This window comes from Rasamsonia emersonii, assembly GCF_000968595.1.
Source record: "Rasamsonia emersonii CBS 393.64 chromosome Unknown ctg1118621760266, whole genome shotgun sequence".
Lineage (NCBI taxonomy): Eukaryota > Fungi > Ascomycota > Eurotiomycetes > Eurotiales > Trichocomaceae > Rasamsonia > Rasamsonia emersonii.
Genome location: NW_013563117.1, coordinates 16,937 through 38,280, shown reverse-complemented (window position 1 = coordinate 38,280; position 21,344 = coordinate 16,937). Strand labels below are relative to the sequence as shown.

The window sequence follows — 21,344 nt, the reverse complement described above, 5'->3', positions numbered from 1 at the left end:
ATGTCAAATTCGTTATGAACATAACAGATATAGATGACAAGGTCATTTCATCCCCATTGTGTGCCTGGGAGCTTGCTTTTTGCTGACACGTGCCTTAGATTATTCTTCGAGGACGACAACAACATCTCTTCTCAGAATTCATGACCGAACATCCTACAATCGACGCGGAAGTCCTCGAAACGGCGAAATCGGCCTATAAAGCGTATCTGGAGAAGAATTTGCCGCTTTTAGACCCTGAGCTGCCCCCTGCGAAGTATCAGGAGGAGGTGGAGAAGGTTTACGCTGTTGTGCTCAACGGCGGACCGCTTCCTGGGAATGAGAAACCCGGAGATGATGAGGCCAAGGTTAAAATGCACATCAAGACTGTATCCTCTGCGGCGAAGGCTATCGCAGAGGCAGAAAGCTCTGCCGAAATTTCCAGTGAAACCTTCTACACGAACGCCCAAGACATTCTCCTTCCGTACCTGGACAAGTTGAAGGGGGCGACTATTAATGGGGATGATCACTCCATATTTACCAAACTGACAAAGAAATATGAAGAGCGGTTTATGAAGGATGTCCGGGATTTGAATGTGCTTGATCCTGACGAAATCACCCGGGTCACTGAGTACGGTGAAGAGATTGCCGAATTCGTGCAGCGCATTGTTGAGAACAAATTCGGGTATGTCACAGCAGACGGCTCTGTTTACTTTGATATTCAAGCCTTTGAGGCCGCCGGGCATCCCTACGCAAGACTGGAACCGTGGAGTCGATCAGACAACAAACTTGTGGCTGAAGGTGAAGGCGCCTTGATCAACAAGACGACGGAAAAACGGTCGCCATCTGATTTTGCACTATGGAAGGCTTCAAAAACCGGGCGAACCTAGCTGGCCGAGTATCTGGGGCAAAGGGCGACCCGGATGGCACATTGAATGTTCTGCAATGGCTTCAGCGAAGCTGGGCAGACGGATGGATATCCACTCTGGGGGTATTGATCTTGCTTTCCCCCATCACGATAATGAACTGGCCCAGAGTGAAGCCTACTGGGCCGGTAGCCATGACCATGACCATGGCAATGAACAATGGGTAAACTACTTCTTCCACATGGGCCATCTATCAATTCAGGGATCGAAGATGTCAAAGTCCTTAAAAAACTTTACGACAATCCGTGAAGCTCTGGAACGGAAAGACTGGACACCGAGAAGCTTGCGTATCGTCTTTCTGCTTGGTGGATGGAGAGAGGGTATTGAGATCACGGAGGAGCTCGTGAGTGCCGGAAATGCATGGGAGGACAAGGTCAACAACTTCTTCCTTAAAATGAAAGACCCCTCTACTTTTCAGACCCCGACATCTGCTACAGATGATTCCCTTGCTGCTGCTCTCGAAGAAGCCAAAGATGCTGTCCATAAGCATCTCTGCGATTCGTTCAACACGCCTGGTGCTATGTACGCCATATCTGAGCTCATCTCCAAGTATAACAGTGCAGACAAGTCGACTTTGAACCCTCAACATGTTGAAGCTGTCGCAAGATGGGTCACCTCAATGGTTAACATGTTTGGCTTGAACGGTTCTGCAACACCTGACAGTCCAGAAATCGGCTGGTCCGGTATCGATGTGCCCGAGGTGGCAAAGCCGTATCTCTACCCTCTTTCAGCCATGCGCGACTCGCTTCGCCAACTGGCTCGGTCGAAAGATGGTCTCACAGCTGAGAAGGTCAAGGAGATCGCTAACAGCGGTCCGGAAACCGAGCAAGAGGTCCCTGAGGAGGCCAAACCCTACGCTAATGTCTTGTCGGATTTCCGTACCAAGCTCTCCTCCCTCGAGAAATCCGAGAATATCGGGAAAGAGGTTTTGAGTCTCTGCGACCGGCTCCGTGACGTCGACCTCTTTGATCTCGGAGTCTATCTCGAAGATCGAGACAATCTGCCGGCGTTAGTCAGGCCAGTGACCAAGGAGCTGATTCAGGCACGAGAAGAAAAGGCTGCGCGAGCTCGCCAGAAGCAGATTGAGAAAGAAAACAGGGAGAAGGAGGCCTTGAAGAAGGCAGAGAAAGGCCGGATCAGTCACCTGGAGATGTTCCGGACGGCTGAATTTAGTGCTTGGGATGAAGACGGCATCCCAACTCATGACGCGGCTGGCGAAGAGATTAGCAAGAGCCGTGCAAAGAAGCTCCGTAAGGATTGGGAAAAGCAGAAGAAGTTGCATGAAGCTTGGTTGGCCAGTAATATGGGCGCAAAATAGATACCCAGTGGACAGGTCAGATGAGGTTTGTCAGGGGTTATTGTTGTGCCTTTGATCACTTTTTTTTTTTTGCATTGGGCGGGCGTTAGGAGAAAGTGTATTTGTCGATTATGAAATGTATATATACTGTTTCCCTTTGCAGGCCAGCGGGCTGGAAATGGAAAACCTTCAGGGATGTTTTTTTCGTACTCTGCTAGAAGTTGGATACAATCTTTAGAGCCTCTGGATTTTAGTTGTAGATGTGTAGTAAATGGTATTATTCCTCAATTCAAGTCACATACTCCAGGTTCATCACTTCCAATGCATTCAACCAGCCTGATATTATATTCAAGCATGCACGTGCAGTTGTCTCGGAAAAGCTCCGGGGAGTATTTCACCGAGTTGCCGATAACAGAGCGCCTGATCGGCAGGCATCCGGTCGGCTGCCCAACAAGGAAGTGGGAGGACCGCGGGGAAGATCTCGATCGCGTCGGTTGACCTGTCGTTTTGGGAAGCATTGTTGTCACTTAACCTCTCACTTTCCGATTCAGAGGAGGTAAAAAGACGGGTCTATAAAGATTATTTACTAACGTCCAAGTCACTTACTGAGTCCATACCCTCTTCATATCCTGACACATTTTCTCAAGTTCCTTGCCTTCCAAGCTTCCATTGAATCTTTTCTCAACTGAATTCCTTTTCTCTTCGCGTTGCCATTTTCGTCAAGAATGGCTTCTGAAAAGACAGGGTTGGATGTTCTTCGGGCTCAAAGCCTGGTGGACTGTGATACTTTGGATGAAGACGGTATTCCTCTTTCTATATCCATTCTGCTTTTGATGTGTCGCCTGGAACGTTACTGACCGTTGATATCAGTTGCGAAGAAGCTTGGTCCGTTTAAAGACTGTACTTCGAACCAGGTATCTCCTCTCTTTCCTAGTTCACAAAACACTGGTTAAATTGTTTGTTGACACTGCGAGAAATATACAGGCCATCGCCTTTTTTGAACTATCAAAACCAAAACACGAACAGCTGCTTGCAGATGCTATTCATACAGCTGCGAAATTTATTGGCAAAGAGCGCAATCCAGAATACCACTACTTCGAGGGGGTCACCCTAGAAGAGATAGCAGTCGAGATCGCGGTACGCAATTTGCTACATCTGCTAAGAACAGTTTCTGACATACTTCCGCGCATTAGATGGTGAAGCTGGCGTTGAAGATGGTTCCCAATATCAGCGGACGAGTTCACGTGCAGACAAATCCTTACTATGCGTACTCGACAGAAAAGACTGTTGCGAATGCGTTTCGTAAGTTTCTCCACGCAGTTACATAAATACTGTTTAGCAAATCTAAGACGACAACCACAGGGATCTTCTACTTTTTCAAATTCCTCGAACCCAGTTTTGACGTAACCCAAATCAGCATCAAGATCCCTAGCACTTGGGAAGGCATGATGGCTTGCCGCATTCTCGAGATGGCTGGCATTCGGACTTTGGCCACGACCCTCTTTACCCTCACGCAAGCAATTCTGGCTGCCGAAGTGGGCTGCACATATGTCGCACCATATGTGAATCAGCTCAAGGTTCACTTTGAACCTGGGTTGGTCTTCCCACTCTCATTCCTTTGTATTATGTTTGGACTCTGCTGACACCTTGTTAGATTCACTGATCCGAACAAGCTTTTTGAGCTTTGCGTCTCCATCCAGCAATATTTCAAGTCGATTAACGCAAAGACCCAGGTCATGCCAGCGAGCTTAACGTCGACTGAAGAGATATTTTCCCTGGCGGGAGTGGACCACATAACTATCGCTCCTCCTCTTCTCGAGCAGCTTGCTCAACCCGGGTCTGTACCAACAACGCAGTCCTTCTTCGACAGAGACTTGTCGACTGTCGAGGTGCCCTCGAAGGTCTCCTTTGTGAATGACCCAAGTGCGTATCGGGTAGCATTCTCTCGAGATCAGGGAGGTGCCGGAGAGGAAAAGCTGACCCAGGTAAATATACGTTTTTCGCCTATATATAGAAGCTCCAAGTCTAGACTTGTTTGCTAACAGTATTACTTCAGGCAATTAACATATTCTGCGAGATGCAGAACAAGCTGGAGGCCCTTGTCAAATCGAAGGCTGGACTCTAGGATGGCCGTCGATGAAAAGAAATGAGAAACAACGTGAAATAGTTCAACTGTGATGGTCAGCCCAATATAGGGGTTATTACAGCAACTCTAGGCTCATAACTGATAACAAAATGACACTAATCTAAATAAGGAAGGAAAGAAGCAAATAATCTAATTCTCTATCCATATAGAAGGTAATGAGCAGCTCTATATATGGGCTTACTCCGTATGACGCAGGGCCTGCAGTTCCTGGTCTTGTCGGTTTAGCTACCGGTCTTGTCTATTGACTTGCTCGCACAGTCCGTTCACAACTGTTTCCAAATAGTCAAATCAGTCCATTGTCTTCATCCCTGCAGAGTTTCCAAATCTCCTTAGATCACGATTGAACTCAACAGACTGGTTTGATTGAGTAAAAAGTGTATTGGTCATGACGGCTCTCTCTGAAGATGAAGGGGCAGTCACTCTCATTGTTATCCTGCTTCAGGCAAATGCGACCCATTGCTCTCTGTTCTGCAAGATGACGGGTTGCAGCACCGAGCAATTTCCTGTAGTGTTCCATATCCAGTTCCGCTGTCCTGGAATCATCAAAACCTTCAATAATAATATCTCTTCCCTCTTCAGGTACGATGTCCGTGATGGAGCCCATTTGGGAGCACCTCTGCGACCCAATCGTAGTCGAATGTGCTCGCCCTTGTTGCTTGATAAACGGTAGAGATATCTTTCTTCGCAGAGTCCAGGATGAAAATTCGTCGTCACTCCAGTCGTCTTTTTTCGAGACAATTGGGTTTTGTGGAATCGGTGGCTCAGGCAAAACAGTCTATAGAAGTCAGTGAAGAATGTCTCAGAATGGTGACGTGGGCGTATGTACAATTCGTGGTTGTCGTAATTTTGGAGTATTATCGACTATATGCCACAGCTCCAATGTTGCACTAATAGAGCATTTACCCAATCTTTAACCACGATCGCAGATTGTATGTTCTCATATATCTCGGCGTCAGACTCGACATCAGAATCTCCATGGTTGATTCCTTCTCGATCCTTTGCTTTGGCAGTTCCAAATTCAGTAATCAGCTCTCGGATCCTCTTTTGTGCTTTGATAGTTCTCTGTCTAGCCTTTTGACTCTGAATATCTTCTTTGATGTCCACAAAAATGACGAGTCTAACTTTCCCACCTGGTCTTTGAAGCCACTGTGCTGCGTCACTGACCAGGTCGTTGTAGTTCTCTGTAAACCCAACTTCAAAGATGAGGCTTGGTGAGGGCTTGGATTCCGGGTCTCCAAAGAGAATGGCAGCATTGGCAAGGAGGGCGCCTAACCTAAAAGGGGATACTTCATTGTATTCAAACTCAATAGGTAAATCCCCGACTTAATTACGATACCAGGGCTAGGTCACTGGGTCAGGTAGCTTCTTTCCCCAGATTCTCGCCCCGGAAAAGGAAATCCCACGTGACCTCCGCTGAGACAAGAAACTTTTCGGTAATTACATCTTTGGCTTTCTGAGCGGGGAGTCAATTTCTTTTTCTTTATCTTATTCCTGTCATGTTCTTTGTCCTCAATTTAATTCAATTGGCGTACTAATTTGCCACACCGGAGGACGCTGTGGTCTATATTCTTTCTTTTTCCCCCTTGGATGTGAAATTCCTCCGTCCTAAACCTCTACTCCGAGTCGAAGGAACCGCGCGGTATACACAACTGATGTCTAAGCTACGAGTCTGAACAAACTATGTTCCCCTCACAAGTAGTTAATAATATAGACATTGAGGCCGTGAGCGGCATCCTTGGGTATGTCTTGATCATTTCTTTACTCTGGGGTGATGATCCGGGTCCGAGGAGTTGGGGATTATGTCATTTTTTGATAATCTGCCAAGTTTCTTCGATACTATGAATGAATGAATGAATGAAAGTCTGTTGAGCTGATATCAATTGCCATTCTTTTCAGCTCCATTTCCATTGCCTGCTGGGTCGTCGTCTTTTCCCCACAGATCATCGAAAACTTCCGCCGCGGGTCCGCCGATGGCCTCTCCCTGCTCTTCATCATTGTCTGGCTGGCCGGAGATGTCTTTAATATCCTTGGAGCGGTGCTCCAGGGCGTCTTGCCCACCATGATCATCCTCGCGGTGTACTACACCCTCGCGGATATCGTACTGCTGGGGCAATGCTTCTACTACCGAGGGTTCACCCTTTGGGATGAGGTCGACACAAAGAAGAGCAGACCGGGGTCCGGGTATGATGATTATAGTACAGAGAATGGCGAAAGACATCAGCCGACGGAACGCACGGCGCTTTTGGGTAATGGCAATGGAAATGGCCACGCCCATACGAATGGTGGGTACGCCTCACAGATTTCGCCAGGAGATCACCAGCCTCACCACCGCTTCCCTCACGTCGACGGGACCCATCTGTCGCCTGCGACTCCCTTTGTCGACCCTTTGCCATCGTCATCTTCGGCTGCTGGCGTTGGCACTTCACGTCCAGCACGTCGTCTGTCAACCCTGCAGACCGTTGTTTTCAACACGTTTGCCATTGCTCTTGTCTGCGCCGCAGGGGTGTTAGGATGGTATGTGAGCTCCAGCGCAGCACGCAGCGGTAAACATCACAAGGACACGAAGAAGCCAAACCCCAATGCCCTCTCGTTCGACATCCTGGGCCAGGTCTTCGGCTACCTCTGCGCCGTTTTGTATCTTGGCTCCCGTCTCCCGCAACTGTTGCTCAACTTCCGTCGCAAGTCGACTGAGGGTGTATCCCTGCTCTTTTTCCTCTTTGCCTGCATTGGCAATCTGACATATGTGTTGTCCATCTTCGCCTATTCGCCTGTCTGTGGTGGTGCAGGACAGGAGGAACAGGCTCTAGCATCAAAGAAACCGCGCTGTCAGCCCGGCGAGGCCGCTGCTATCTACGGCCGGTACATCCTCGTCAACCTGTCCTGGCTACTGGGCAGTCTGGGGACATTACTGCTGGACATGGCGATCTTTGTACAATTCTTCCTCTATAGAAAGGATGACGATGATAATGGCGGTGACATTGAAGAAGAGCAGGAAGAAGATGAAGGAGACGATGAAGAATATGAGCGTCGATGATAACCATTTCAAGAAGGATATCTGAAATATATGAATAGAAGGAAATACATATTCAGAACCAGATCTGGATCTAGATCATTGCTGTATACTAACTAGATAGATAGAAAAAAAAACCACGATCTGAATGATATGAATTATTTTTTGAATTTCACTTTTCCTCTATCGAGAATAATACCTTATAAGCAAGCAAGCAAGCAAACCAATTAGAAAATATGTTAAAACAACTAGCCCTATTACATCGCTAGAGACGAATACTCAGACAGGGAAAAACATGAGCAAAAAAAAGCAATAACTCCAACAGACTCCCTGACCCATTTTCCATGCAGTATGATGATGTATGATGTTTCTTTAGTGATTAATGAATTCTAACCAGATAAAGCAAATGACCTTCCTCCCTCTCTAAAGAAAAAAAAGACGTAGAGTCGTAAGAGGAGGCTGTGATCACGTGCCGATCAATCAATCCATTGATCCCTCTTGATGATTGATTGCTTGCTTGATTGATTGATTGATTAATCACTGGAAGGCGGACGGACAGGCACCCTCCCCTTGCCGACCTCCTCCCAGTTCGTGCTCAGCGCCGTCCCCTCGCTTTCGTAGTAGCTCTTCACCATCGCGCGGCGCGTGTCCGGGTCGGCGTTGGCGTACAGTTTCTTGAAGAACGCATCGACGGGATCGCCGGTGCCGTAATCCGAATCGATAGATTCAGCACCGTCGGACTCGGCGCCCGCATCTTCAGCGGCATCTTTCTCGCCGTCGTCACCTTTGTCTTTGGTGGCCGACTTCGCCTTGTCCTTTCTCTTCTTCTTTGTAAGGTCTGAAGCCAGTTTGTCCCAATCTTTGACTCCGTGGCGGGATGATGTTGGATATGCCGGACCGCTGGGCTTGCTGCTGCTCGTCGAGGCGGCTTCGTCGTTAACAACGGTGGAACGATCTGTCAGATTCGCGGTGGTCGATGATGCTTCTAAGGCGCTCCATTTCTGACCGGGTGTTTGTTTGCGGAGAACGATCTCAACCTTTGTAGACAAGACGGCGATCTTGGACTGAGTTGTGTCGATGGGAGCGTACAGAGGATCGAGGGTGAAGGCGTATACGGCGCCTGATGGAAGGGGGAATTGGACAGAGATCTGATATTTTTTTTATCCCGTTAGTATCAGACGTGACGTATAATATAAAAATCGCAATAAACATACCGAAGTGTTCTGAAGATCGACGTCCAATTTATCCTTTGGAACACCCTTGGCATAGAGTGTCACAACCACCGAATCATTGGACTGATACCATTCATGCCGAATCTTTTCGGGAACAGCACCAGGACCAGCACTCATAGGTGCAGACGAGCCAGGACCGGCTGCATCTAGCGTGGCCTCCTTCGTTTTATCGGGAGATGGCTCATTGGTGGCTGTCTCGGTCTTGTCCGTGCCAGCATCAGAGCCTGCTTTTTCTCCTGCCAACTGAGCTTTCAGGATTTTCCTCATTTCTTCTTCTCCGGGAATCTCGACATTCTCCGGATACTCCTTGATCGTCACGGCTGCCTTCTCGCTATCCGGGCCCAGTTTGCTGAGCTTCCCCTTAACCTTGATGGTCCAGATGGATAGCTCTTGTTCATGCTTCTCCATCGAGCGCTGACCCGTCGCCGCTGCTTGCATCTGAGTCGACTTGTCCTTGGAACGGCCCGTTTCGATCTTTTCTTTCACGATGTCGAAGATATAGGCTGCGTCGCCATACCGTTCCAGCTGGAACAGTGCAATCGCACGTCTCATCTGCGCGTCGAGAATGAGCTCGCGCTTGGCGCGCTCACGGGCGAGCACAAGACCGATTTCCGCATCGCGAAGGGCAGCATCGAAATCAGGACCTCCATCCGCGGGCTTTCGGCGTAAGTACGCAGTCGACCGCTTGATGTAGTAGCTCGGGGCGCGGGGTAGTTCGATTAGGGCATCGGTGAAGTGTTTAATGGCTGCTGGCCAGTCTGAATTTGCAATGGCCTTATCGCCCTGTGTAGCAGCGTTCATTGCACAAGAAATGCACCTCTAGAAATTCTTTCGTCGTGTCTGTCAACGCTCTTGCGTAGTGAGCGGTGTCCAGCTTCACTGTCCAGGTGGGGTCATATGAGTTGCGGAGTGAAGATTTCAGACGTGATGTCGCAAGGAACTTCAGTGATAACGGCACAAAAAAGGAGATAGAGGTTTGAAAGAGGTCAGAATGCTAAGCCAACGAGTGTACATGTATTTGTTGACAAAGACGCGTTGAGAATATATCACAACATTGGATGTTCTACCGCCTTTCGATCGCTTTCTCCTCAGCTGCGGGGGAGCTCGGAGCTGTCTTGCACGTGATTCCTTATCAGCTATCAACTGTCCACCAAATCAACGGGTTCACTGTACACAATGAACAGTAAAGATTGAAAGATCGTATTTTCAGGTGAGACAAATTGCTGGTGCATGGGACACAACTGTCAAATTATATCTGATCTACTATTGTCAGACCCCAAATTTGGAGACCAGATGAAGTTGTTTGCAGGTATCAGATGTTGATATTGCATATTCCCCCCAGATTAAGTTTTAATATTGAGGCGTTATAATTAATTATATTAGATTAAGGATTATAGACAAGCGCATCGATTCTGCAGCTCAGAGCAGCTCTTCATTACCAAATTTCCTGGCATACAGACCCAGAGCCCGGATGGGCCAGTAGAACTTGTAGTTCGGGTATGAAATCATGCTAAATCAAGTAAGTTAGCAAGGGCATGCATATTGCAATCGATCCTTCGAATACGTACCATGACTGGTTGAAAACACCCTCAATCGCCTCTTGCAGCCATTCTCCATTCGGCTGCTGTCGAGACATGATCAGCTTCATGGCCTTGCGAATCGGTTCTTTGTTCGGGTACTCGGCCTCCATCAGTGCCAGGCAGGCCCAGGCTGTCTGCACGACCTGGGACTTCTCATGCTGGGTGTACACATGTCTCTCACTGCTGAGATAAGATTCACCCCACCCGCCATCTTCTTTCTGCTTGGACAAAAGGAATTCACAGCCGCGACGGGCATATTCGCTGTTGCTGTAGGTCTCCCCGATGCTGGCAAGACTCTCAAGAGCAAACATAGCCGCATACGTGAAGCAGATACCCCAATTCCCATACCAGCTCCCGTCCTTTCTTTGAACACGCTTGATATACTGCACTGCCTTCTCCTTGGCGGCCTTGATCTCGTCGGCTCGATAGTCCGGGTAAAACTTGCTGAAGAATGACAGGGCAGTAACAGACGACGTTGTACACTCAACATGGTCGTAACTGATCATGATCCCTCCAAACACTTCAGCCGCGTTTAGCCATTCCAGCTTGGGTGAGCCTCGGCGGATCTCATATTCGCTGAAACCTCCAGTTGGATTTTGCATCAGAAGCAGGCAGTCAACTGAGTCTTTAAGCCTCTCTGTTGAGATGAGTTTGGGATATCCGTGCAGTTCCTGAAGCTGCAAAGTCGACCTCAGGCCTTCAGCTGTGCAATCGCTGACTGTGTAGCCTTGCGTCTTGTTGCTGAAGGGCCATGCTCCCTTTCTATGCTGACGATAACATTTCTCCTGGTTCGGCACGTTCTCCCGGAGTTGATGATTATCTAAGAACTCAAGGGCCTTGGTGAGCATTGGCCGCCATTTGGGATCGTCAGCAAAGCCAGCAGTAACAATAGCCTGCGTAGCAAAGGCCGTATCCCAGACCTGAACGCCATTGGTGCCGTTTGCAAGCATTCCTTCGTTTTTCATCCACATGTACTCATGCAGAGTCTCCCGGTGGCGGCGGACAGATTCGCTGCCTTCCCCGTCGTGGACATAACAGGCCACAAAGTTCATGGGGTTGCTAACAGGAGCCAGTCCAGCATAATCCGTGTTTTCATCTTCCATACGGATCAGTTCCCAAGTCCAGCCCTCTGCGCGCTTGACCAACGACGACCAGCGAAAAAATGGAATCCACAAGGTGACCAAAAACCAGTTAAGGAGGTTCAGAATCCAGGTCTTCGGGTAGTAGTTGTCCGTGTCAGCAATCGAGCTGCGATGAGCAGCAAAATTGATAGTCTCGTACGGCTGCGTGTATAGCTCTTGTCGAAGCTGTTTCGTCAGCGGGTCCAGGGGATAGCTCCATCTCTTGGACCACAAATAGGACATGGGAAGAAAGACCTGACGGATATGAATCCACCACCGCCACGGCGCAAAAGGGACCCAGTCAGGCAGCAACCTGAGAAGTTCCAAAGTCAGAGAATGAGGCATGGAGGGCAAACAAGTAATGTACATACCAGAGCTCGGGAGGAACAGGGTTGACACAATCCCATTCCATCACGCCGAGAATGCTGAGCCAGAATTTCGCCCAGTGAGGTCCTTTAATGGCGCCTCCAAGTTTGTGCAAGAAACCTCGTGCCTTGACTAGGCGAGGGTCCTCTTCACTTACTCCCAGGAGGCGCAGCACTACATAATTCATCGCTGTGCCGAAGACCGAGCTGTGACCCTCAATGTGCAGCCCCCATCCTCCATCCACAGGATGCTGTCGAGCAAAGAGGTATCTCTTGATCTCGACGGCATATTCGGGAGGAATGGGCGTTTTGGTGACATACCACGTGATGACTATTCCTGGCAGCAGAAACATCGGACCACCATATTCGCATGCCCAGTTCCCTGGAGGCAATTGCAGTTTGGAGAAAAACTCGAGTCCATTTTCTGCAGCTTGCAATGGCGTTTTTGCGCGTGGGAGTTCAGGCAATCCCTGACAGCAAGATTAGAGTCTGCGAAGTGGGAACAGCACGTGAATGTAGCGGGTTTTACCGTTGGCAGTCCCAGAAAATATTTGTCTGCGACACTCTGGGGCCACTTTTCGTTTTCTTCGTCTGATTCCAAGTAATGCCATGTCTGGCGGCCGTCATCGTCGCGCAACCTCCATCTCGAATAGTCGGTCTTTTGGTCGCCATTGGCGTCGGTGGAAAGATGGCCCTCGGCGGAGGTCTTCCAAGGACCGATGTGGCTCTGGCTCTCCGACGTCGCTCCCATGCTGGCAATCCCTGTCAATTATATAGCTCGAGAGGATTCAAATCCAGAACCATCACGGGAACTGCAGATGAGAAAGTGGCATAATTAAATTGCGGAGTAGGAGCAGATAGCTGGCTGAGCTCAATGCGTCGCGGCTAAATTAGAGTTTACGCGGTGCGAGGATCCCTGCTGACTCATCAGGGGTAATCACATGTGTATGTGGAGAATTATCCAGTTTCATTACGAGCATAACTGCGGAGCATAACTGGATTTCCAATTTCTGCAATATACAAAGCATCTATTGTCCATACATGTGCATGTGCGTCGAGAAGGTACTTCCTTGTAAACGTCAAGAGGGCACGTAATGCTCCATCAAGAACCTGGGCCGAGTAACCTGATTGTCAGTCAAGCTAGGTCGAGACCGACGCGTCCCTAGGGAATATATTCGACTCTATCGAATCTCCTTGTGACCTTGTCAGAATGAATAGTGCTGTTATCTAATATTCTACTGACTTTCGATGACAAGGGCGCTTGAGGGAATGTAAGAAACACTGCATCAAAAGAGGCAATGTCACGAGACCAGCAGGAGACAACACCGCTGCTGAAGGCAGGAAAGCGGACTCATCTAAATATCTCTGCCGCCAGAGGATACATTACTTTCCCCTTGCTTTGCTTACTCGCAATTCTGGATTCATTCCCATTTCCAGCACTTTGAATTGATTGAATATATTCACATATCCATATACTACACCGGTCATGTCCTCTCCATCAGCTGGCGGCAGTCCAGCGACAGCAGAAGAACATGTCCACAGGTTCATCAGCGATCTCATAACTTCTATCCTGAGTGACCTAACGGGACCCAATGCGCGGGCATCCATCACGATCAAACAAAGATTCCAGAGAGGCTGTATATTTCGTCTTACTCCCTTCGACAAAGAAGGAGGGGGAGCCCTTGGGGTTACTGCCATTGGACCCGAGATCTACACGACGTATTCATGGCCCGGAAAGACCCTATATGAGACTTGGAAATTTAGTATGCACAATCCATAAGAAGTTCTGTCTTTTTTCTACGTGGCATGACATTGAGATGAAAACCTAGGTACCGCGCTGCGTGTCATTTCCTTGATCTACGCAACCATCGTGGAGGATTCCATAATTACAAAAAGGTGCCATTTGATCATCCACGGCTCAGCTTAGCAGCATATCTCCCCTTCTGAAACGGCTACTGACTCCGGAATGGAATGAATGGCTTTTTCAAGAGACATCTACTACAACGATCCGGCCCTGTTTGGCTCCCAGAGGGTGGTGGACAGGCTCGTCGACGATCTTGCCTACACGATTGGAGTGGATCGAGCTGCTTTGCATGTGGTATGTGCAGTATATATATCCCCCTTCAGGGACATGACATGTCATGGTACACACAAATGACTGATGAAAAATGGGTGAAAAAAAGACTTCTGTCGCAAAGGGCCTGACGGCAGGCTACTACCGCCTGACGACCAAAACCCAGACCTTGCTAGACATAGGAGAAGGATCATCATCTGAAGTATACAGAACAAAAATATTCGTTCAGGTACTTGTCGTCTTGCTTGCTAATTTTCAAACATTCAATATAGGATATTCTCATTCCGCGACCAGAAGATATCGACAGCATTGACATCTCGGAGATAAACTGGGTTCTCGTCATAGAGAAAGAGGCATGCAAATACTCCATATAAAGAGTATAACTTATCATTGATGCACCTGCCGAGCACATATCATATGTTAAGCCATTTCTATACCAGGCGGAACTAATCGAATTGATTTGTGCTGTAGGCAGTCCTGCGCAGGCTCGTCAGAAACCGGTACCATATGAATTCCGCCGCTGGAAAAGGGATCCTGATCACTGTAAGCCAGCTACAGCAATGCAACAATGCTTTTTCCCCTTCTTTCTGTATCTCCACATGCTCAACTGTATGGCCTGTATTTTTCCTTCTTTCCAGGGCAAAGGTTACCCCGATCTCTGCACTCGATCCTTCGTCCACCTTCTCTCCGAGACCGCACGTAGAAATGGCGATCCGCTGTCACAACCGGGCGTTGCGACTCCACGCTTCTACGCGCTGGTCGACGGTGATCCTGACGGGATGGCGATCATGTCCACCTACAAATACGGCTCCATGGCGCACGCGCACGAGAGTGCCCGACTGAACGCCCCGGGTCTGCAGTGGCTCGGCGTCCGCATTTCGGACTTGGTCGTGGAGGCGGAGACTCGGGGAGACGGGACCTTGATCCCCTTGACCTCGAGAGACTGGAAGAGGGCTCGAGCTATTCTAGCGAACAGTCCGGCATTTGCGGAAGATGGACCGGAGCTTGAGTGGCGGGCCGAGCTGCAGACAATGCTGATGTTGAACTTAAAAGCCGAGACCGAATTTCTATATGAAAGAGAGGGGGCTCTGGAAGGCTGGATTGACCAGAAAATGGTGTGGTAGATCGTCTTTCAACCTCTGTTGAAGAGCCGACTTTCATCTTCCCGGAATGCAGTTATAGAACAACAGTATGTACATGAGAAGATGAAAGAAATAAGGATATGGCTATTATCAATACGAAAAGTCTATGAACCAACCAAGGTATTATACTGCTCTCTGCGTCCAAACACAATAATGTCTGCCCTCGCCAAAATATGCGCCCGTTCCATGACCATTTCAATGCCCAAGACATGTCACAAAAAAGACGCACACGAAAAAAAGCAGAACTGTACCAGAACAGACAAAATGCAGACCTCTCTAGCTAGCTATGCCAAGTCCGACCAGCAGAAAGGAGTGGAAAAAAAGAACTCACAAACCCAACCCCCGTCTGACTTCCTCCCGGACCCTCTTCTCATACTCGCTTCGTCGCTCACGCCACATCTTGGCGGCCTCCACGTTGGCAGGACTCTCATCGTTGGGCTCCGCCAACATGCTCATGACGGAGATCAGGATCTTCTCGACGCTCTGGATGGGTGACCACCGTTCCGAGGCATGCTCATAGTGGTTTGGATCATCACCCGGAGGGTGCAGGATGGAAATGCAGACGGTGCCGTTGGGATATACTACAGAGGAGAGATGTTAGCCGAGTCCAGACTGAAACGAAGGCCAGGACTTAGGCAAGATAATATCGGACACACACAATGACTTACCATTCGGATGCCAGACACCGCCTCCCACGAATTTCATCGTTGGCGGACTCAGTGGATAGTCCTTTGGAAACTTCAGCTCTGCCGCAAAGACGCCCCCCTCGAACGGCGTGCCCTCAGGCCCCTGGATCAGGGCCTCCCAGTGGAACATGTCATCTTCGTTGACGGGGCCCGCGGTGATCCCCTCTGGCGGATTGGTGGATAGATTCTTGTATTCGTGGAACAGGCGCTTCTGCGCGACGCTTGCGGACATCGTTGGAGGTCGTACAGGTGATGCGTGAGACAAAATACCTGGGCACTCTGTCGGAGTATGTCTCTTCTAGTTCTAGAAGAGTCCGAGGATGATAAAGGCGGTAAAGCGACGAGAGGAGGCTGGAATCTGGATGAGGATGTACTGTACGGACTAGAGACAGCCCGATATGATAGATTTATGCTCCGCTGATCCCCAAAGAAACAGGTCGACTAAGCCTGTTTGATTGAACCCGCGCTCAATGAATGATGGGTCGATGCGGTCGGTATTTGTAGCCTCGGATCGCAAGGGAAGGTAGGAGACGGGCACCCCACACGCCACTGTTGGCAAAGCCGGTAACGGAAGGCGGTCAGAGAGGACTGATGGATCAGGATACAGGCCAGGGATAGTCATGTGACTGGATATTTGTCCAATTTCTCCCCTTCTTTCTCTTTCGCCCATTTTCGATAAAGATCTCATTGTTTCTCGTATATTCTTTGTGGTCTTTCATATAGTCTTCAGGAGAAGGAATAATTAGTCAACTCTTCTGATTATCTGATTACATAAAGTGGTAAAAGGAGTTGGATCTCTTGGCGCCAAGCTGTAGCCTTTTCGTGGCGGTGTGACCTCTGCGCTCCTATATGTATACCATACCCAATTAAGCAATGTAAAGCAATCCCAATCCATTATCACAAAAATGCCAGATATTCCACTATGCTCTGAGCACTGTATGCCAGGGAATTGATATTTACTGTGGGGGACACTGGAAGAAGATACAGGCCATGAGGGTCAGGCGGATCGCCTGGTATGAGCTGTCATGTATAGGTATCAGGCACAAGTCCCCTGTCCCTGATAAGTAAAAGAAGAAGCAGCGCGGTATCTAAGACATAGAGTACTTCAAACTGCTCAAGATTTCGGGCCAAACTTGTTGATTATAGTATACGATACATATATGCCAACTTGCAATTATCACACTATCCACTTGTGGATTGATAAGTTAGGATACCCCGGCCAGCGCTCAGTATAATGTGACATGCGTTTATCTATGTCTCTATCAGCGATATGTACAAAGGAAATAACAGACATGTCGCCCGTGAAATGCAAATGAACAAAAACGCCCACACTCCCCACATGCTCCATGTATATATAAAGCCTCAAATCTGTATAGTGTCAATTAAAGATTTGTACAGTCTGTTAAGTAGATAAGTTTTTAAAACCAGTCGTCTCCTTCTTCTTCTTCTTCCTCGCCTTCGAACTCTTCACCGCGATTAGCGCCGCCGCCTTGAGCCCAGAAATCCTCGTAACTCTCTCCCCAGAGCTCTTCATCCTTTTGCGGTTGGGGAGGTTCTTGTCGTTGCTCCCCTGGTAAGGAAGTCTGAGGGTCACTGTACAATCCTCTCCGCATGGCCTCGTAGCCTGCCATAGTACCGGCACCGGCAGCGCCCGCAGCAGCAGCTTCTCCCAGACTCCCAGCGGTTCCAGCTCTCCCAAGAGCGCCTGCGCCAGTCTCTCCGACAGCTGCTGCCTCTGCCGCTCCTGCTGCCTGACTAGCGGCGGCTGCTTCAGAACCGGCAGCTGCAGCTCCGGCTCCGGCTCCAGCAGCCCCAGCTTCGCCCGCTGCTGCACCACCTGCAGAAGCCTCGCTGCCTACGCCGGGGAACCACAGGGGCATGAACCCTCCACCAGCGTGACTGTGGCGGCTAAAGTAATCAAAGTCAATGCTGACAGCGGTCGCCAGCATCACAGCACGTTGGTCAAGGGTCATCCCTGTGAAATTCCCAGTATATGCGGTAGGGGCCTGACCCGTCTGGGAGATGAGATGCCGCTGTTCCCTTTCTTCTGCCAAGGCGGCAGCATCCATCCTCAGGGCATAGACGCCGGTGTCGGTAAAAATTTCGCGGGCGAATCCAGTGAAGTTGCGATTGACAGATCCAATGAGGCGGTTATCTGCCGACCGGAGAGAGAAATCCCACGAGAGGAAAGGTTCATCGACGTATGCAAACTGATGGTATTCTCCCCCGGTGTTCTGACCCCCAGAAGCGTGGAGCAACTGCGTTTGCTGAGGTTGTGAGAGCGCATCACTTGAGATCGGTTTGGATCCCATGTCAGTCTGTGAGGTTGGCGTAGGGTGGAAGATAAAGAGATCGTATTTCCGTCGCAGGGGAGCCCATCGTTGCTGCGCCTCGCCGACGACACGCATATCTTCAATTGCGAGAGGCGATACTTTTACATTCGATCCACCCGCAACCGAGACCAGTGCAGTGGGAGAGGCGCCTTGGAGCGTGCCGGAAGGCGAGTATGAGGGATTGGCGAGTTCCAGAGGGTCATAGACGCGAATCCGGGAGTTGATCCATGCGAACGGACGATGAAACTAAATCAAGCCCCAAAATGCGTTAGCATAAATAGAATCGAAAGAAAGAAAGAAAGATCTTTACAATTGCCGACATACCCGGAGGACCTCATTCTCGTCCTTGTCAAACACATGGGTGACGAAACTCCGATGCGTGCGGAACCACTGTCGCGCCATCATGCTTCCAAAACCGCTCTCTTGCTCCGCCATGTACCCTACATGATTCCCGTTTGCATCGAGAATGACATAGCGGTTTGCTTGTTCAAACCCGCTAGAACCCAACCTCGTCAGCGGACATGTTTGTTCCAGGCAAACCTAGGACTGTTGCGGGGATCGACGTACAGCATGACATTCATCAGCTCCAACTGTCTTTGAACCACCAACCCTGAATTCGCCAGGATCTTTGCCGCAGGATGCCGCTCTTTGAGGATTGCATTTGGGTCTTCGGGTATATGTACGGGCGACAGGAGACTGTTCTGCTCGGGACTGGTGTCGCGAAGGGTCGAGGACAGGTATTCGTAGTTCGAGGAGAGCTGTTCTGGCGGGACATCTGAAGGCGCATTCTTCGGCGAAGAACGGTTTCTGGATATTGGCTGAGGAAATTCTCTGCGCCGTAACGTGTTTCGAGGGCCGCGAAGGCCTGCTGGTATTCTGAGCGCTCTGCTGTTCCTGTTCACCCACCGTAGGGCGGGCGGCCGGAATTGCCTGCCCCACATGATTCAAACCCTCGATATCCCAATTAAACTATGTTTAGGGATACGAGCGTTGTAAAGAGATCGAAAGTTTGGGATCAAAAAAGGACGGTTAGCGGTGGCGGAAATGTTGCGGCAATGACGATGGGTCGATCGAGCTTCCGCGGGGTTAGGCGGAGATAATGTCATCGTGATCGCCATCGCTGCAGCCTTACTCCGGAGTATAGAATCCGCAGAACAGAAGCATGGAAAACGCCAATAATAATCTAGATTTTATATATACACAGCTTATACGGGCCATTAATCTATTTGACATGCTTTCGTGCTTGTAGGTTGACAGTATATGCTAGAGGCAGAAGAGAGAAGAACCATAGAAACCAAGAACGCCAGATCCCTCTTTATTATTTATAGACAGATAGACCATATCAATTAAACGACCTGCATCCCAAAAAATATCTAATCCAGAAAATGCAGCTTCACATCATAGCATTCCCTTCCGAGCCAATTCAATTTTCCTCTTTGCTTCGCCAGGCTTCCAGCCGCCCTTGGAGACACAGATGGCGCTGCCTTCACCGAGCTCGACTTTGTCCTCGACATTCGGATGCGGACACGGGCAGTGGTGAGGGAAGTGAACGCAAGCAAGAGTGCCAGGGCAGAGGTATCTACTGCATTGGGCTGGAGGGAGTTGATATCCGTTAGCAACAGGCTCAGCATGTGGATGAACGCAAGTATGTGCATGTATTCATTGTAGAATGCAGGTATTAGAAACAACATACCTCCCTCCCATGTTCGCTGGTACCATGAGCTGTCGCTTGAAACGTCTTGCTGGTGATGATGTTCCTCTTGATGGCCACCGCCAAACATGTGCTCGAAGAATTGGAACTGGGCCTGCGCAGCTGAGATGAAGAGTAGCAAAGCCCAGAGGGCGGCAATCGATTTGGTAAACATCTTCGAGAATTACAAACTGAAAGGGAGTAGCGACGAAGAGCGTCTTTCAGTTTATGATTGTCCTGGTTGTCTTGATCTTAATCAAGCCAAGTATCGAATAGCGGTAGCACGTGACCCAGCTAAAGCCCAACGCGCCAGCTCCGACATCCTCGAAAAAAGTTCCGCTGTCCGAACAATCAGCGAGAAACACCACAACTGGTAGCAGAGTCCCTCTCTCCTCATTGATTTATCCGAGGGGGTTCTGCACACCGCTCCAATGCTGCAGCCCAGATTACGGGCATCCTTCCGGGTGCTCGAGCGAGCATTCGCTCCCTCGCTCCTGTCCGCTCATCAACCGGCCTTCCGGGGGGTACCCTCGTCGGCATCAGCAATTACTGCTTCTGCAACAGCATTTTCCTCGCCATCCTCCTCCTCCTCTTCATCAAGCTCCTCTCTTCTTCGTCTCCTCCTCCCACGCTCTCAATTGCGATACGCTTCCCATGCTTCCCAAGGTGCCGCCAACCAACACGCCCGTGACCCTCCCGGCAAACGTCTAGGCGCGAAGAAAACCGGCGGCGAGTACGTGATCCCCGGAAACATCATATACCGGCAGCGAGGGACGAAATGGTTCCCCGGGGAGAACTGCGCGATGGGGCGGGACCACACCATCTACGCGACCGAGGCGGGCTATGTGAGATACTACCTGGACCCGGAGCGGCATCCGAAGCGGAAGTATATCGGCGTCTGTTTCGAGAAAGATGGGACATTGCCCACGCCACGGAATGCACCGACCAAGCGGCGATTGAACAGGATTGCGGTGCCACGCCAGGTGCAAGTCTCGCAGACGTCTGTCGAGTCGTCGGTCACTACTGCCGGGGAGAACGGCGAGGCTACGCAGCAGGAGAGCATTTCCGCCACGAAGACGGAGCTGCAGTTGCGACCGGGATACATGTACCGTGAGGCGAACTGGGAGATTGGTCGTGCTGCTGAGAAGGCCGGTATCAAGGTTAAGGAGTTCGACCCCAAGAACCGTTGGCTGGCGTGGAGGAAGAGGAAGGCTCGTGCTGAGCGCGCGGCCCAGATGAAGAGCTTGAAGAAGAAGAAGTCGAAGAAGTAATCGTTCAACCTAAGGTCTGGATTACTACAAGGGTGACACCAAAGAGCGTTTCATTTATGGGATGTTGGTTGTACGTATTTATTGTATGTATCATTAGAAAACAGATCCGGCAAAAAATCTCATATTTACACTTTCCACTTTACTACACCACTTTAACCTGTAGCGTCTCGAGGGAATCATCCACAGTGCTCCGTACCCTGTACATGGCAGGATGCATTGATACTCTAACTAGCATATCAAGACGTGAAAAACGATGCAAATGAAACAAACACATGGTAATAATGACAATGACATGACAAATCAACATAGGGTATCCTTATCCTTATCCATTCCTTCCTCCGTTCCATCGTTCCATGCTGTTTAGTGCATGGTATGAACTCCTAACAGTAGACCTTCAAAGAGAGAAAAAAAAAACATAGTAAAACAAAAAGCTGACATAGACCACAAAATCACACACTTCATGAACGGTAACTGATGAATAAATCGAGTGACTCG

The 21,344-nt window shown here is 49.5% G+C and overlaps 10 protein-coding genes across 10 annotated transcripts; 5 read left to right on the top strand and 5 right to left on the bottom strand.

Moving 5' to 3' along the window:
* Positions 1–98: 98 nt before the first annotated feature.
* T310_5285 (Cysteinyl-tRNA synthetase) lies at positions 99–2,220 on the top strand (the record flags this gene model as incomplete). The annotated part of the gene is made up of 2 exons (XM_013471861.1): positions 99–661; positions 867–2,220. Coding segments are annotated over 2 exons (1,917 nt in total), but the record flags the coding sequence as incomplete, so codon positions are not given.
* Positions 2,221–2,924: 704 nt separating this feature from the next.
* Positions 2,925–4,324, top strand: T310_5284 (Transaldolase; the record flags this gene model as incomplete). Its single annotated transcript, XM_013471860.1, has 7 exons — positions 2,925–3,000; positions 3,070–3,113; positions 3,184–3,336; positions 3,393–3,501; positions 3,562–3,793; positions 3,854–4,184; positions 4,283–4,324. 7 exons carry the CDS (start codon positions 2,925–2,927, stop codon positions 4,322–4,324), a joined length of 987 nt encoding a protein of 328 aa, XP_013327314.1.
* A 1,701-nt stretch (positions 4,325–6,025) lies between these two features.
* Positions 6,026–7,379, top strand: T310_5283 (PQ loop repeat protein; the record flags this gene model as incomplete). Its single annotated transcript, XM_013471859.1, has 2 exons — positions 6,026–6,084; positions 6,242–7,379. 2 exons carry the CDS (start codon positions 6,026–6,028, stop codon positions 7,377–7,379), a joined length of 1,197 nt encoding a protein of 398 aa, XP_013327313.1.
* A 509-nt stretch (positions 7,380–7,888) lies between these two features.
* T310_5282 (SGT1 and CS domain protein) lies at positions 7,889–9,388 on the bottom strand (the record flags this gene model as incomplete). Its single annotated transcript, XM_013471858.1, has 2 exons — positions 7,889–8,503; positions 8,570–9,388. 2 exons carry the CDS (start codon positions 9,386–9,388, stop codon positions 7,889–7,891), a joined length of 1,434 nt encoding a protein of 477 aa, XP_013327312.1.
* Positions 9,389–10,006: 618 nt separating this feature from the next.
* On the bottom strand, positions 10,007–13,261 carry T310_5281 (Lanosterol synthase; the record flags this gene model as incomplete). Its single annotated transcript, XM_013471857.1, has 6 exons — positions 10,007–10,097; positions 10,156–11,601; positions 11,660–12,123; positions 12,183–12,415; positions 12,555–12,663; positions 13,061–13,261. The coding sequence occupies 6 exons, from the start codon at positions 13,259–13,261 to the stop codon at positions 10,007–10,009; spliced, it is 2,544 nt and encodes an 847-aa protein (XP_013327311.1).
* A 560-nt stretch (positions 13,262–13,821) lies between these two features.
* Positions 13,822–14,851, top strand: T310_5280 (uncharacterized protein; the record flags this gene model as incomplete). The annotated part of the gene is made up of 2 exons (XM_013471856.1): positions 13,822–13,956; positions 14,168–14,851. The coding sequence occupies 2 exons, from the start codon at positions 13,822–13,824 to the stop codon at positions 14,849–14,851; spliced, it is 819 nt and encodes a 272-aa protein (XP_013327310.1).
* Positions 14,852–15,196: 345 nt separating this feature from the next.
* Positions 15,197–15,787, bottom strand: T310_5279 (Ubiquitin--protein ligase; the record flags this gene model as incomplete). The annotated part of the gene is made up of 2 exons (XM_013471855.1): positions 15,197–15,450; positions 15,538–15,787. The coding sequence occupies 2 exons, from the start codon at positions 15,785–15,787 to the stop codon at positions 15,197–15,199; spliced, it is 504 nt and encodes a 167-aa protein (XP_013327309.1).
* A 1,186-nt stretch (positions 15,788–16,973) lies between these two features.
* Positions 16,974–18,829, bottom strand: T310_5278 (uncharacterized protein; the record flags this gene model as incomplete). Its single annotated transcript, XM_013471854.1, has 3 exons — positions 16,974–18,134; positions 18,213–18,384; positions 18,456–18,829. 3 exons carry the CDS (start codon positions 18,827–18,829, stop codon positions 16,974–16,976), a joined length of 1,707 nt encoding a protein of 568 aa, XP_013327308.1.
* A 457-nt stretch (positions 18,830–19,286) lies between these two features.
* Positions 19,287–19,753, bottom strand: T310_5277 (Long chronological lifespan protein 2 Precursor; the record flags this gene model as incomplete). Its single annotated transcript, XM_013471853.1, has 2 exons — positions 19,287–19,480; positions 19,582–19,753. 2 exons carry the CDS (start codon positions 19,751–19,753, stop codon positions 19,287–19,289), a joined length of 366 nt encoding a protein of 121 aa, XP_013327307.1.
* Positions 19,754–20,009: 256 nt separating this feature from the next.
* On the top strand, positions 20,010–20,849 carry T310_5276 (uncharacterized protein; the record flags this gene model as incomplete). The annotated part of the gene is made up of 1 exon (XM_013471852.1): positions 20,010–20,849. The coding sequence occupies one exon, from the start codon at positions 20,010–20,012 to the stop codon at positions 20,847–20,849; it is 840 nt and encodes a 279-aa protein (XP_013327306.1).
* Positions 20,850–21,344: the final 495 nt, after the last annotated feature.